General features: G+C 37.7%; 1 protein-coding gene across 1 annotated transcript; it reads right to left on the reverse strand.

The window, feature by feature from the left end:
- Positions 1-6: 6 nt before the first annotated feature.
- Positions 7-12,720, reverse strand: LOC135469743 (UPF0193 protein EVG1-like). The gene is made up of 8 exons (XM_064748361.1): positions 12,627-12,720; positions 11,533-11,595; positions 10,242-10,338; positions 9,609-9,694; positions 9,176-9,319; positions 6,030-6,130; positions 350-4,558; positions 7-138 (listed from the first exon to the last, which is right to left on the reverse strand). The coding sequence occupies exons 1-7, from the start codon at positions 12,718-12,720 to the stop codon at positions 4,433-4,435; spliced, it is 711 nt and encodes a 236-aa protein (XP_064604431.1). The 3' UTR covers positions 7-138; positions 350-4,432.
- Between the last annotated feature and the right edge of the window lie 764 nt (positions 12,721-13,484).

Consider the following 13,484-nt stretch of genomic DNA (forward strand, 5'->3'; position numbering starts at 1 on the left):
TGCCCCCGGGGCGTGGTCTGGGATTACATCTAGGACAGAGCAACTTAGGCCTGAAGATAGCTAGAATAGTGATGATAGTCAGGATGGCGACGAGTACACAAAGACCATAAAATCTGTACACCAGATCGTCGACGGTTGCTAGAAAATAAAATAAAATACATGCTAATTATTATGACCTGGGACACACAATATTTTGTATATACCACCGTATATATGGATGAAAAACACTTTCCATCAGTGTTATTCGGAAAGAAGAATTGTCTAATGTTCAGGTATAAAAGATTACTGCTCAGGTGTTAATGATGTACATATGTACTCTCTTACTTACACCCCTAGAGTGTGCACTTACCCCTCAACTTATCAACAGACTGTTGCAGCATTTCCGTCTCCCTTCTGTCCGATTCTGAATTTGATTTTGTTACCTCATCATGATGAATCTCGGATACAGGTACACCTGCTGTGATAGCTGAAAGAAAAGAGCCAGTACATGTCATATACGCAAAACATATCAAGCGTTATATACAAATGTGACGATATGTTTAGCAATTTACTGTCTGTTATGTTGATCAGTCTGAATGCCTCCAGCACAACCAACAAAACCTTCTTCAGTTGGTACTGGAAAGATCAGACTATAAAGATGCCATAGAGCATTCGATATCGACAAAAGCACACTGCAGTGCATCATGTGAGGCACTGCGGTATACAGATGGCTTATATTATATCTACCATTCCACTGTAGGCGGTGTTGTGTTGCTGCAGCCATTCCACGCGCCACAGATGACCTCTTCGCAGGTACGAACGGTACAGCTCTCACATCGCGTCTCTACTTTGTTACAAAACTCAGGGGTGGGACGTTTTTGAGTATCACAGGTGTCCGAGCCACACGTTGCCAAATCATGGCTGCCGGGTTTTGGGTAGGGATGAGCGTGTGTAGTCCTCACCACCCATAAACAATACATGTATATCCACACCGCAGGCCTAGCTTCGATGACGGGGAGCTTCATCGTGATGACTGCTCAGATAATAGCCTAGAGCATGCCTTAAATGCAAAGGGAAATTTGACGGAAATCCCCCTGTTTATATACAAAGGGAATAGGCCTATACGTGACCTATATTGATAGTCTATGTACCTTTGCAGCGTGACTCAATATGTCTGCTGTTGTCTCGTGGACATGAGTGTTGTTTTGGAATTACGCAGTTCTCACCACTGATCGACTGACTTATGCTTGGTATCATTTTAAAGGCATAAAATATGGTGCTGTAGGAAATTACACTTGTAATCAAGAGTAAATAATTTATAAACATTAACACAGCGCATAGATATTATCAAATTAAACCTATTTAGGTGCTGAAAATGAAAACGGTACACGCAGTAACTGGAAAAAGTGAGAATATGCAACTCAGGCGATGATTAGACCACTCCGCATTGGAAATCGTAAACCACGTACCTGACGTAATAATGATATATTTTCAGCGTCGGTGGTGGAAATATTACTCCCATGAACAAAATACTTCCGTCAATCTATAAGATAAACTTTCCATTGTGAAAAAATGACAGCGTATGAAAAAAATAATTTTCTGTGTAAAAGAATATTTTCTTTAAAAAAAGATTTACTTTGATGAAATACAGTTTGACAAGCCGCCATACAAATAAGAAAATGCAGAAAACAAACAAAATACTTGAACAAAGTTGTATGCCATTAACAAGCCACCGTATACGCTTGTAATCTGTGTGCAGAAACCATTTTGATTCCCGTCAGAAATGTCCACAAATATGGGTAGGATAAGACAGAATTAGGAAGGATATAATTAGTGAGCAATCTTGATATGTTCTTATTATTTCACGTGTACTGCATGAGAGTTATTTTGACGGGTTGTTGTGCTATGTAAAATAAGGTCAAAGATGGCACCATTACAAATGTCACATATTTGAGTCCTTAAAGGTACTGATGAACCAGCAGGAACCAAATTGTACATTACCTGAGGAGACATAATTGACTGAGCCAGCAGGGGTGAGTGTTACCCTTACTTGTCATGTATGGATAATACAGGCAAGGGAACTGATGGTCAAAAGTAGTCAGAAGTTTCTAAAGGAAGTCTAAGAGTATGTCACCCTGCCCCCCAAATGACGTTAGCAATCTGTTCTGGCAAAATCAGTTGCTCTTTGTTTTTCAAATTCTAATTAAAAGAAAAAGTCTGAAATAAGCCAATTGGGGTAAAATTCCCATGCCTATATGTAGCACTATTGTCAATCACAGTGTTAGCCCTAACACAGCTAAGCATGTTAATCATTTGTGTTCGAACTTACCAAATTTTCAATTCGTGCTGGAAACATCAAACTGTGCATGGATGTGGACTTCAAGTATAACTAGTTTGATTTCTTTTTCGAACCGTGTAAAATGTATCTTTAATACATAAGATTCCACGATGGCCTTTTCTGACCAAACAGTTGTTAGTGTCACAACTTCAGTATTAAAACTGTATAAGCATGTAGAGGTATGAATGCATTTGCTCAATGGACCATGGAACATATTATTTCAAGCAGCAGACACAATTGCATGAGATGTTGGACTGGTTGAAAAATAAAGAAATAAATAAATTTTCCAGGACAGTATTTTATGGTCTTTCATCTGACATATTTGCATCCTTCGTTTTAGTTTTTTGTCTGCCCTTAAATGAAAACCACAGACTAATGCATCTAACAATTATTTGTTAATCGGTATTATATTTTATATATTTTTTTGATTTATTTATTAGGTTGGTGTTAACACTCTACTCAAGAATATTAACCTATATGGTGGTGGCCATCATTATGGCGGGCGGAAACCTGTCAGAACCATCGGCAAGTGCTGGCAGACCTTTCCATGTACGACGGTGAACCATGTTTAATGCTATGTTCAAGAACTTTTTTTTATTTACAAGCACATGACAGGCGTCAGGTTTAGGGATGGAGAAAACTGGAATGCCTGGAGTATACCACTGACCTACTGACGTAGGTACCTTAAATCTCAACTTTGTCTGCATGGCAAGAGCTGAATTCAAACACATGACCTCACGGGGCATGGGCATGGTTAAAAGTCTCTGCCAGCCTGCCCTTTAATCATCCATGCCAGTGAGGAAACAAAGTGTGGAATCATATAAATTTATTTGATGAATAGCACATTTAAAAATATTCACAAAATCATCTCCCTTGGTACACGTGTGGAATGTATGGTAATTACTGAGGCATGTATGCTTGTCTGTGAGGCCAAGCTAAAAATAGAAATGTACCAAATGTGGTATTGGACGGCAGGTAAAGACTATATCTGCAGTTGTTACTGAAAAAACATAATAATAAAATAATGTAAATTTCAAATATAAATAAAAGTGTGTGAATACCACTGAATAAAGATATTATCTTAAAGTCAGAACTCTAAAAGTGGCAAAAATAAATTAACAAAACAGTTGAAGTGATAAAACAGTGATGAATCAGTTGATAATGTATCACAGATTATCTGACTGAACAATATGACTTCTGGGAGATCGTGCAATGATGTATCTGGTTTCACACTCTCGCAAAAGTTACTGGTCACTGTGAATATGACACTTTCTCCACAGGGCCCACTTCTTTATACTGAGCTTGTGTTGAGAGTGACAAGATGACAGCACATACACACGCCCCCCACTCTTTTACACTGAGCTCATGATGACCGTGACAAGATGACAGCACATACACAGGTACCTCTTCAGTTACAGCGAGCTCATGCTGGGAGTGACAAGGGAACAGTCACTACACAGCCCTCTACCCCCACTCCTTTACACCGAGCTCATGTGGAGAGTGAAAAGATGAGTCCTGTCCCCCTTCCTTTACAGTGAGCTCATGCCGAGAGTGACAAGATGAGTCCCGTCCCCCTTCCTTTACACTAAGCTCTTGTGGAGAGTGACAAGATGAGTCCTGTCCCCCTTCCTTTACAGTGAGCTCATGCTGAGAGTGACAAGATGAGTCCTGTCCCCCTTCCTTTACAGTGAGCTCATGCTGAGAGTGACAAGATGAGTCCTGTCCCCCTTCCTTTACAGTGAGCTCATGCTGAGAGTGACAAGATGAGTCCTGTCCCCCTTCCTTTACACTGAGCTTATGTGGAGAGTGACAAGATGACAGTCTCCTACACAGGCCCCTACTTCTTCACAGTGATTTAATGATGAGAGTGACAAGATAAGAGTCCCTCCACATGTCCCCATCCTTTACAGTGAGCTCATGTTGAGAGTCCCAGGATGACAGCTTCTACAGTGGTCTCCCTTTCTTTACAATGAGCTCTTCTTGAGACAGACAAGATGACACTCCCTCTACATCTGTTCTGGCTGGGAAGTACGCGTAAACTTACATCCAATTAAAATATTACATTCTCTGTCCACAGCTCTGGTTCCATCAGAGTAATGTTGGTTCCAGTAATCTTTATGGTGCCAATGCCTCAGGAATTCCACCTTTTTCTGTCTTTGAAGACTTTGCCTTTTCAGCATCTAACATTTTCTGTAGTTCAGCACACTTTTTCTTATCTATAATTTCCATATCCCTGATTTTCTGTAAAAAAAAGAAATAGAAATTATGATCTTTTCTTTATTAACTTTCTCTTATCCATGGGTCTTTAATATATACTTCGAAGACATACATAGAATACAGTGGGTAACAAAATCATGAATATAGCCATGTTCTAAAGCCATTAGCAACAGGTAAATAAGGATTTTACATCAAAAAGACACGGTGGCAGTCAGATTAAAACTTAGTGATTAATTCAGGCATGGGATATATTAACAATGTTAATCATGTCAGCTTTTCACTGTTGACACGTTGCTGACTGCAGATATGGTACAGACTGATGACACATTACAGATTTTGTTTTGATTGGTTTTTATTGCTGTACTCAACCTTTTTTCCTCATATGACAGTGGCTAGGTTTATGTGTGGAGGGAAATGGAGTAAATGTTTGTAACTGTATATGTGGGAAGGCCTGCCAGCAACCTACACATGGTCGTGGGTTTTCCTTCCACCACAATGCTGGCCGCTGTCATATAAGTGAAATATTCTTGAGTACAGTGTAGAACACCAATCAAATAAATAAATAAATAAATAAATCAAGTTTGTAACTTGCCAGCAGTCTGTAACTCAGACATGTTACAGATTGTTGACATGCTACAGGCTCCTGTGATGTTACATATTTCTGTCATGCTACATACCTGCTGACACATCACACACTGCTTACATGATACAAACTGCTGACACATCACACACTGCTTACATGCTACAGGCTCCTCAAACATCACACATTGCTTACATGCAACAGGCTCCTGACACATCACACACTGCTTACATGATACAAACTGCTGACACATCACACACTGCTTACATGCTACGGGCTCCTGACACATCACACACTGCTTACATGATACAATTTATTTATTTATTTTATTGGTATTTTACGCCGTACTCAAGAATATTTCACTTATACGACGACGGCCAGCATTATGGTGGGTGGAAATCAGGCAGAGCCCGGGGGAAACCCACGCCCATCCGCAGGTTGCTGCCAGACCTTCCCACGTATGGTCGGAGAGGAAGCCAGCATGAGCTGGACTTGAACTCAAAGAGACCACATTGGTGAGAGACCCCTGGGTCATTATGCTGTGCTAGTGCGCTAACCAACTGAGCCACGTACATGATACAAACTGCTGACACATCACACACTGCTTACATGTTACAGGCTCCTGACACATGATACACTGCTTACATGCTACAGGCTCCTGACATATCACACACTGCTTACATGCTACAAACTGCTGACACATCACACACTGCTTACATTATACAAACTACTGACACATCACACACTGCTTACATGCTACAAACTGCTGACACATCACACACTGCTTACATGCTACAAACTGCTGGCACATCACACACTGTCTACATCATACAAACTGCTGACAAGTTCGAGACTGCTTACATCATACAAACTGATGAGACCTCTGAACCAACACAATGGCTGTTCAATACTCACTTGTGATATTTCAGTCTCTATCATTGGTCTATATTCACTGGCCTTTCCTATCTTTTCCATGTCTGCCAAGAATGCTCTCCTTTCATCTATCTCCTTTTGCACTGTAATCATCAAGCGTATAGTTCATAAAACAACTACATGCAACTTAAAAAATCAGCAAGTACAGTACACAAAACAATTAACTTTAAAAATCAACAATGATCTTGAGCTCTTATGAATCAGTTAATACATAAAATCTGTCAAACTTTTGTGTCATCTTTCATCAAGGGTACAAACTTACACCCCATGAAAATTATCTTCACTATTATGGGTCCCGTTTCACAAAGCGCATGTAATGTTACGTGCACGTATCTTCCATGACATCCAGTAATGCAGGTACTGTGTCCCCATGGCAGTTACGTAAACACAGTGCTACGTGCGCTATGTGAAACGACAAACATGCCCTTTGTGAAACAGAAAACATACAAAGGGAGACAATCTGTACATCAGAAAGATTATGTGTTGGATTCAGTACCCCATTACAACTTCCCTTTTTTCGGGACGGATGAATTTAAATCTGTATTTTACGGTATAAATCGTTTTTTTGCTCCCAGGCACCCATTTCTGGCCTACAGGTACATGCTTGGTATTGAAATGCTAGAAACTGTCTAAACTTTGAGGAGTTATGAGCCTTATTGATGAAAGTTTGAAACTGCTGGCGAGAAGACACTAGGTGTGGGGTAGTAATAAGTCTGCGAGTGACGTCCCCTTGACGTTGCTAGGTACCCCTCACAGTTGAAGGTATAAGAAAGTCCAGATTATGACGGTCAACCTGTCAAGATTTTTATGGCTGCTTTCTCACAGGTTGGGCAAGGTAGGCACCAAAGTTTATTGGCCACGGAATTCTTGGGGCTGAGATACAGTGCTAAACGTTAGTGTTATCGCTTATGGTTAATTAGGGGTCTGAGGACTGTTTGCGTCCCATGCATTTATTTGATTGGTGTTTTACGCCGTACTCAAGAATATTTCACTTATATGACAGCAGGAAGCATTATGTTGGGAGGAAACGGTGCAGAGCCCGCGGGGAATTCATACATTTATGTAAGTATAATAATATCAGATGATATGATCAAAAAGACACTGACAATTATACAAAAATCAACCAGGTTTACAAATACTGTATTTCAACCTATGTTAAGCATTATTCACCTGACACATTTTTCTTATTTCTCACTGATTCTTCACCTCTTAAAGGCCAATTAAGCATTTTTTTTTGTGGAGTCTGGTAAATTTATTTATGATCAAAAAGACACTGACAATTATACAAAAATCAACCAGATTTACAAATACTGTATTTCAACCTATGTTTAGCATTATTCACCTGACACATTTTTCTTATTTCTCATTGATTCTTCACCTCTTAAAGGCCAATTAAGCATTTTTTTTTGTGGAGTCTGGTAAAGTTATTTATGATCAAAAAGGCACTGACAATTATACAAAAATCAACCAGATTTACAAATACTGTATTTCAACCTATGTTTGGCATTATTCACCTGACAACATTTTTCTTATTTCTCACTGATTCTTCACCTCTTAAAGGCCAATTAAGCATTTTTCTTTGTGGAGCCTGGTAAATTTATTTATGATCCAAAAAACACTGACAATTATACAAAAATCAACCAGATTTACAAATACTGTATTTCAACCTATGTTAAGCATTATTCACCTGACACATTTTTCTTATTTCTCACTGATTCTTCACCTCTTAAAGGCCAATTAAGCATTTTTTTTTGTGGAGTCTGGTAAATTTATTTATGATCAAAAAGACACTGACAATTATACAAAAATCAACCAGATTTACAAATACTGTATTTCAACCTATGTTTAGCATTATTCACCTGACACATTTTTCTTATTTCTCATTGATTCTTCACCTCTTAAAGGCCAATTAAGCATTTTTTTTTGTGGAGTCTGGTAAAGTTATTTATGATCAAAAAGGCACTGACAATTATACAAAAATCAACCAGATTTACAAATACTGTATTTCAACCTATGTTAAGCATTATTCACCTGACACATTTTTCTTATTTCTCACTGATTCTTCACCTCTTAAAGGCCAATTAAGCATTTTTCTTTGTGGAGTCTGGTAGATTTATTTATGATCCAAAAAACACTGACAATTATACAAAAATCAACCAGATTTACAAATACTGTATTTCAACCTATGTTAAGCATTATTCACCTGACAACATTTTTCTTATTTCTCACTGATTCTTCACCTCTTAAAGGCCAATTAAGCATTTTTTTTTGTGGAGTCTGGTAAATTTATTTATGATCAAAAAGACACTGACAATTATACAAAAATCAACCAGATTTACAAATACTGTATTTCAACCTATGTTTAGCATTATTCACCTGACACATTTTTCTTATTTCTCATTGATTCTTCACCTCTTAAAGGCCAATTAAGCATTTTTTTTTGTGGAGTCTGGTAAAGTTATTTATGATCAAAAAGGCACTGACAATTATACAAAAATCAACCAGATTTACAAATACTGTATTTCAACCTATGTTTGGCATTATTCACCTGACAACATTTTTCTTATTTCTCACTGATTCTTCACCTCTTAAAGGCCAATTAAGCATTTTTCTTTGTGGAGTCTGGTAAATTTATTTATGATCCAAAAAACACTGACAATTATACAAAAATCAACCAGATTTACAAATACTGTATTTCAACCTATGTTTAGCATTATTCACCTGACACATTTTTCTTATTTCTCACTGATTCTTCACCTCTTAAAGGCCAATTAAGCATTTTTTTTGTGGAGTCTGGTAATTTTATTTATGATCAAAAAGACGCTGATAATTCTACAAAAATCAACCAGATTTACAAATACTGTATTTCAACCTCTGTTAAGCATTATTCACCTGACACATTTTTCTTATTTCTCACTGATTCTTCACCTCTTAAAGGCCAATTAAGCATTTTTTTGTGGAGTCTGGTAAATTTATTTATCAGAAGTGTTGGCATTCAAGTATCATTTTAAAGCATTTAAGAGATCTTTCAAGTGAACAAAAACCTTAGGGAAATACACTAGTTGATATGGATGGATAAAGTTGTGTGATGTAGAATTGCTTGCCTAGGATGTTGACTGAACACTTACATTCATCAAATCTGTCCACCTTGACCTTGACCTTCATCTTGCGTTCAGCCAACTCTCTGATCTTGTTCATGTCAGGTGGAGGAAGATCTTCTCCATATGCCATGATGTTAGCCAGCTTTATCTTTTCCTTGGCTGATCTGGTCCCTAAGAAAACACAACAGAGGGCAAAGTGCAGGGTCTCAGCATCTCAGGAGTTTTCACAGATGTTTAAGAAACAATAAATGCTGGATAATAGGTACTTTGTACCTTATATCTAACCCTCATATAATTACAAATAGGTAACATACAGCAGCATGACCATACTTTACATTCTGCAATACTTATGCTTACTCGATTCTGTACTAAAAACAACTGAATAGAAGAATATATCTACAATAACATCAAATATTTTAGGTATTACAAGCGCAGAAAACATGCATGAAATGGCTCTTACTTCTGGGAGGTGGCTTGTAATCTGGCTTTTCAAAATCTCCCCTCCTTTCCATAGTGTCTTTGGAGCGGATTCCTCCAGAGTACTCTCTGAAATAAAACACCATGAACAGATGAAAGTGATGGAACACCTTCTGAAAACAATACCTCTAATGCCCAAAGCAGGTCAACAGTAACCTTTCAACTGGGATGTTGGGAGAAACAAGTGGTTAATATGCAGAATTCCATATTGTCCTGCAAATAGTACAAATATATCAATGCCCTTTCAGCGACAATACCGCAAAAAAAAAAAAAAACAGTGTAAGGGGTATTAGAAACGTGGCATTTAAAGAACCAAAGTGGAGCTGTGTCAGTTAACAACAAGTGCTCTCAGAGCATAAATCAAAGAAAGAGCCAAAACCCACTATCTGTCCAAAGAGTCCTGAATAGACACTTTTCCCCTAGAATTTTTTGTTTTTAGACATGACAGTCGTTTGTCATACAAAAACATCACTTCCATATTAAGCATTCACTCTACTTCAAATCCTATAATGCCTAACGTGCAGAGGTACTGACGTGATTCTCTTATTCCTTCTAAATTTACACTCTTCACCGAATTACACCAATACACTAAATAATAATTATCAAGTTAACTTACCGAACATTTATGACCTTAGATGGCTGTTTTTGTATTACAGGTTTGGGCTTTTGTGGAGTAAATGTTGGGGGAACATCAAGGGGTAGGGTGGATCCCTCTGTTCGAATAAAGGAAAGAACATATGAGATTACAACATATTACATGGATACTCTGGTTATGTCTTCAACCAGTACAACCCAATACCATTCTTTGATTGGTGAAGACAAACAATGTATTTGACCTAAACATTTGCGTAGGAAATCATTTTCAGAGGCAACTGAAGCCATAAAGGTCATAAAAGTAAAATATTACACTTTGTGCTGAAACTTACATTTTCCCAGTCTTATCTTTCTAAGATGAACAGAGTTCTCAGAGTCAGGCAACATAAGTAACTTGATCATGTTTAAAGTAAAATACAGTATCTTTAATATCCATGACACGTTTCTAAGAAGATACCATTTACATGTATAGTTAAAGAGGAATAATGAGGTCACCAGCCTGCCTGTAATACTGACTAAGCCCACTATCAAGCTCTTGATGAGATGCTTGTGCAGATTTTCCTCCTTAACAGCTTAAATACTACAGAAAAAAAAATCTAGTAACCCCCCAGCAGCAGTGAGAAATGCAAATGAACCTTAGCTGTAGCATAGGAATCACTTTGAGGCAACAGAGAGAATATGTTCACAGACAGAATGGTTTCCTGAGTCATATTCACTATGAGGGACCTTAACTCTAAATAAATGATGCATAGCAAGGGTCTTTTGGACTGCGGTGAGAAGATAAGGTTCTTGTATGTAAAGAGCTTTGTGAGATGATTTCTTGACACAGGAAATCTTGTCAAATTTATAACACATCATACATTAGAAACTGTCAAATTCCACAGGCTTTTCCCTCATTCTGCTTTTTGTCGGTGTACAAAATCAATTGTGCTGTATTTAAATGTCGTCTGTAAAAAATCTGTTTACAATGTCTTTCAAGTCCCATATTTACTAACCTGGCAATAGTTCACAACTGGTGACACAGCTGACCACCAGAAGTAACGCAAACGCTGTTATACATTCTGAGCAGGTATAGAACAACCCACCAGAAGTAAGGCAAAAGCTGTTATAAATTCTGTTATAAATACGCTTAGATATTATTTGCTTAGGATATGAACAAATGGGCCAGACATAAAAGACATAAAAACAAACTGACAGACAGATGATGGAGATGACAACAGGAAAAAACGTAAGAAAAATAACAAAACAAAAGCAACAAAAAGAGGGAAGCCAGATAAAATAAATTCTCCACATAAAATCTAAATGGTACTTACTCCTCAAAGAATTTTCAAGATGTCTCTGCTGGAAATTAGTAAGTTTAGACTCTTTCATCATCTCTGGAAAAATATAAAAGCAAAAGGTTTTAAACAATTGTCACTTCATATGAAAAATTTATTTATTTATTTATTTGGTTGGTGTTTTACGCTGTACTCAAGAATATTTCACTTATACGACAGCAGCCAGCATTACGGTGGGAGGAAACCGAGCAGAGCCCGGTGGAGACTCACGACCATCCGCGGGTCGCTGGCTGATCTTCCCACGTACGGCCGGAGACAAAGCCAGCATGAGCTCAAAGTGACTGCATTGGTGAGAGGTTCCTGGGTCATTACGCTGTCCTAGTGCACTAACTAACTGAGCGGAGGCCCCCAATATGAAATACATAAACCATATTTTTTGAATCCCTGGTCCCAAAAAGAAAGTTTTCAAGAAGCCCTGATTTTCTTAGAGACGTTATCTTCTCTTGCAATTCATACAAACTCAAAGTCTATTTTGGTAAATTCAAGAAACAATAACCTCATCCTCAAATGAACTCTTAAGCTCAGATAATATAAACAGGTAATATATAATAATATTTAAGACTGAACTCTATTTAACTACACTCTTTAATACACATTATTAGAAAATAAGAAATTTTAATTCTTCAGAAAATTTAAAGGTATGATTTAAATTGTTTTTCAATTTTTGGAATAACTTTGTTCATTTTCCTTAAACCCATAATCCTTGTTTTAATGTAGATATTCGTGTATTCTGTAAGATAACACAACTCATATGGAAACGAACCTGTCACATGAAACTTCAAGAATACTGAACAGGATGCAATTAACACGACTTATTGAGATGTCAAGTTTACTGTGCAGCCATTGTTATTGGCTGACCAACTTACTCTGCAGTTCGCGATGAAAAGCGACTATTCAACAGAAAATGAAAAAAAAAAAAACAAAGCCGTCAACTGTACAACACTCAACACGGAATGAACGGAAATTGGACACTAAATTATCTAAAGAATGAAACAAAACCAAGGCCATCACTTTGATAAACTCAGTTATATTAGACTACCCAATAAAGAAGTGAACATGACTAAACAAACCTTTCAACAAAGATTGGGTTTCCTTGCTGTAATTCGCAGTCTGCGAACTCCAAAACCCTCCTTGAGCGACCCTTGTTACTCGGTTCGAAGCCATTTTGGAAGTGCTTGGAATCCAGGAACGTCACTTCCGTCAACAAATGGGAGATAATCCTGGTTGATTGACAACCATCAGCCGGACAACAACACGTGCAGGAACTGTCTAGTCTAGAAGTTTATGTTGCGCGCAAACTGTTAATGTTTTTTTCTTCTTGAATAATAAGGACAAATAATTCCATGTCACATTAGTTGTCACATGAGCATCGTTTTGGCGATGACAACCCACACCCACGTCGTCACAGACCGAACGTGTCTCGGCCTGTTAATTTTTAGACAAAATTAAAGTTAGGCCTTTATTCGAGGGCGAAAGTGGCAACATCTTCAACAGACTGCCGGAATATACCACGGACCTCGACATAAATCTGTTAAACCATTTCCTGTGTAAGATGTTGATTATTTAGAAAATTATTAGGTGTCCAGCAAATTAATTTAAAAAGAACCACCCAATGCACTTAAAACCCCTCAGCCTTGAGCGCACATACACTGTAATGAATAGATCCAACTTAACGGTGGTTTGTAATAATGGGTACATCTTCAAGTGGCATTCAGAAAGTTGTGAAACATAAAGCAGGAGAATACCTTTTTAAGATAACAACTTTCTTTTTATTTCAGGCTACTTAATACCTTTTTAAGATAACAACTTTCTTTTTATTTCAGGTTACTTGGGCTAAACCATTCTAGAGTGTTTACCAGCCATTTATAAAATTTCAACTGAATGACCCCAGTGACCTTGAAGAAAAAGATCCAGGTCGCTGAATATCA

Source organism: Liolophura sinensis, chromosome 1 (assembly GCF_032854445.1).
Source record: "Liolophura sinensis isolate JHLJ2023 chromosome 1, CUHK_Ljap_v2, whole genome shotgun sequence".
In the NCBI taxonomy this organism is placed as follows: Eukaryota; Metazoa; Mollusca; class Polyplacophora; order Chitonida; family Chitonidae; genus Liolophura; species Liolophura sinensis.

What these genes read in the sequence shown, in the direction of transcription:
- LOC135469743 (XM_064748361.1), bottom strand. Translation starts at nt 12,720, where the DNA reads ATGGCTTCGAACCGAGTAACAAGGGTCGCTCAAGGAGGGTTTTGGAGT. An exon ending in AACCCAATCTTTGTTGAAAG is followed by an intron (nt 11,596 to 12,626) that starts GTTTGTTTAGTC and finishes ATATTTTTCCAG; the next exon opens with AGATGATGAAAGAGTCTAAA. An exon ending in TCTAAGGTCATAAATGTTCG is followed by an intron (nt 9,695 to 10,241) that starts GTAAGTTAACTT and finishes GTTTTATTTCAG; the next exon opens with AGAGTACTCTGGAGGAATCC.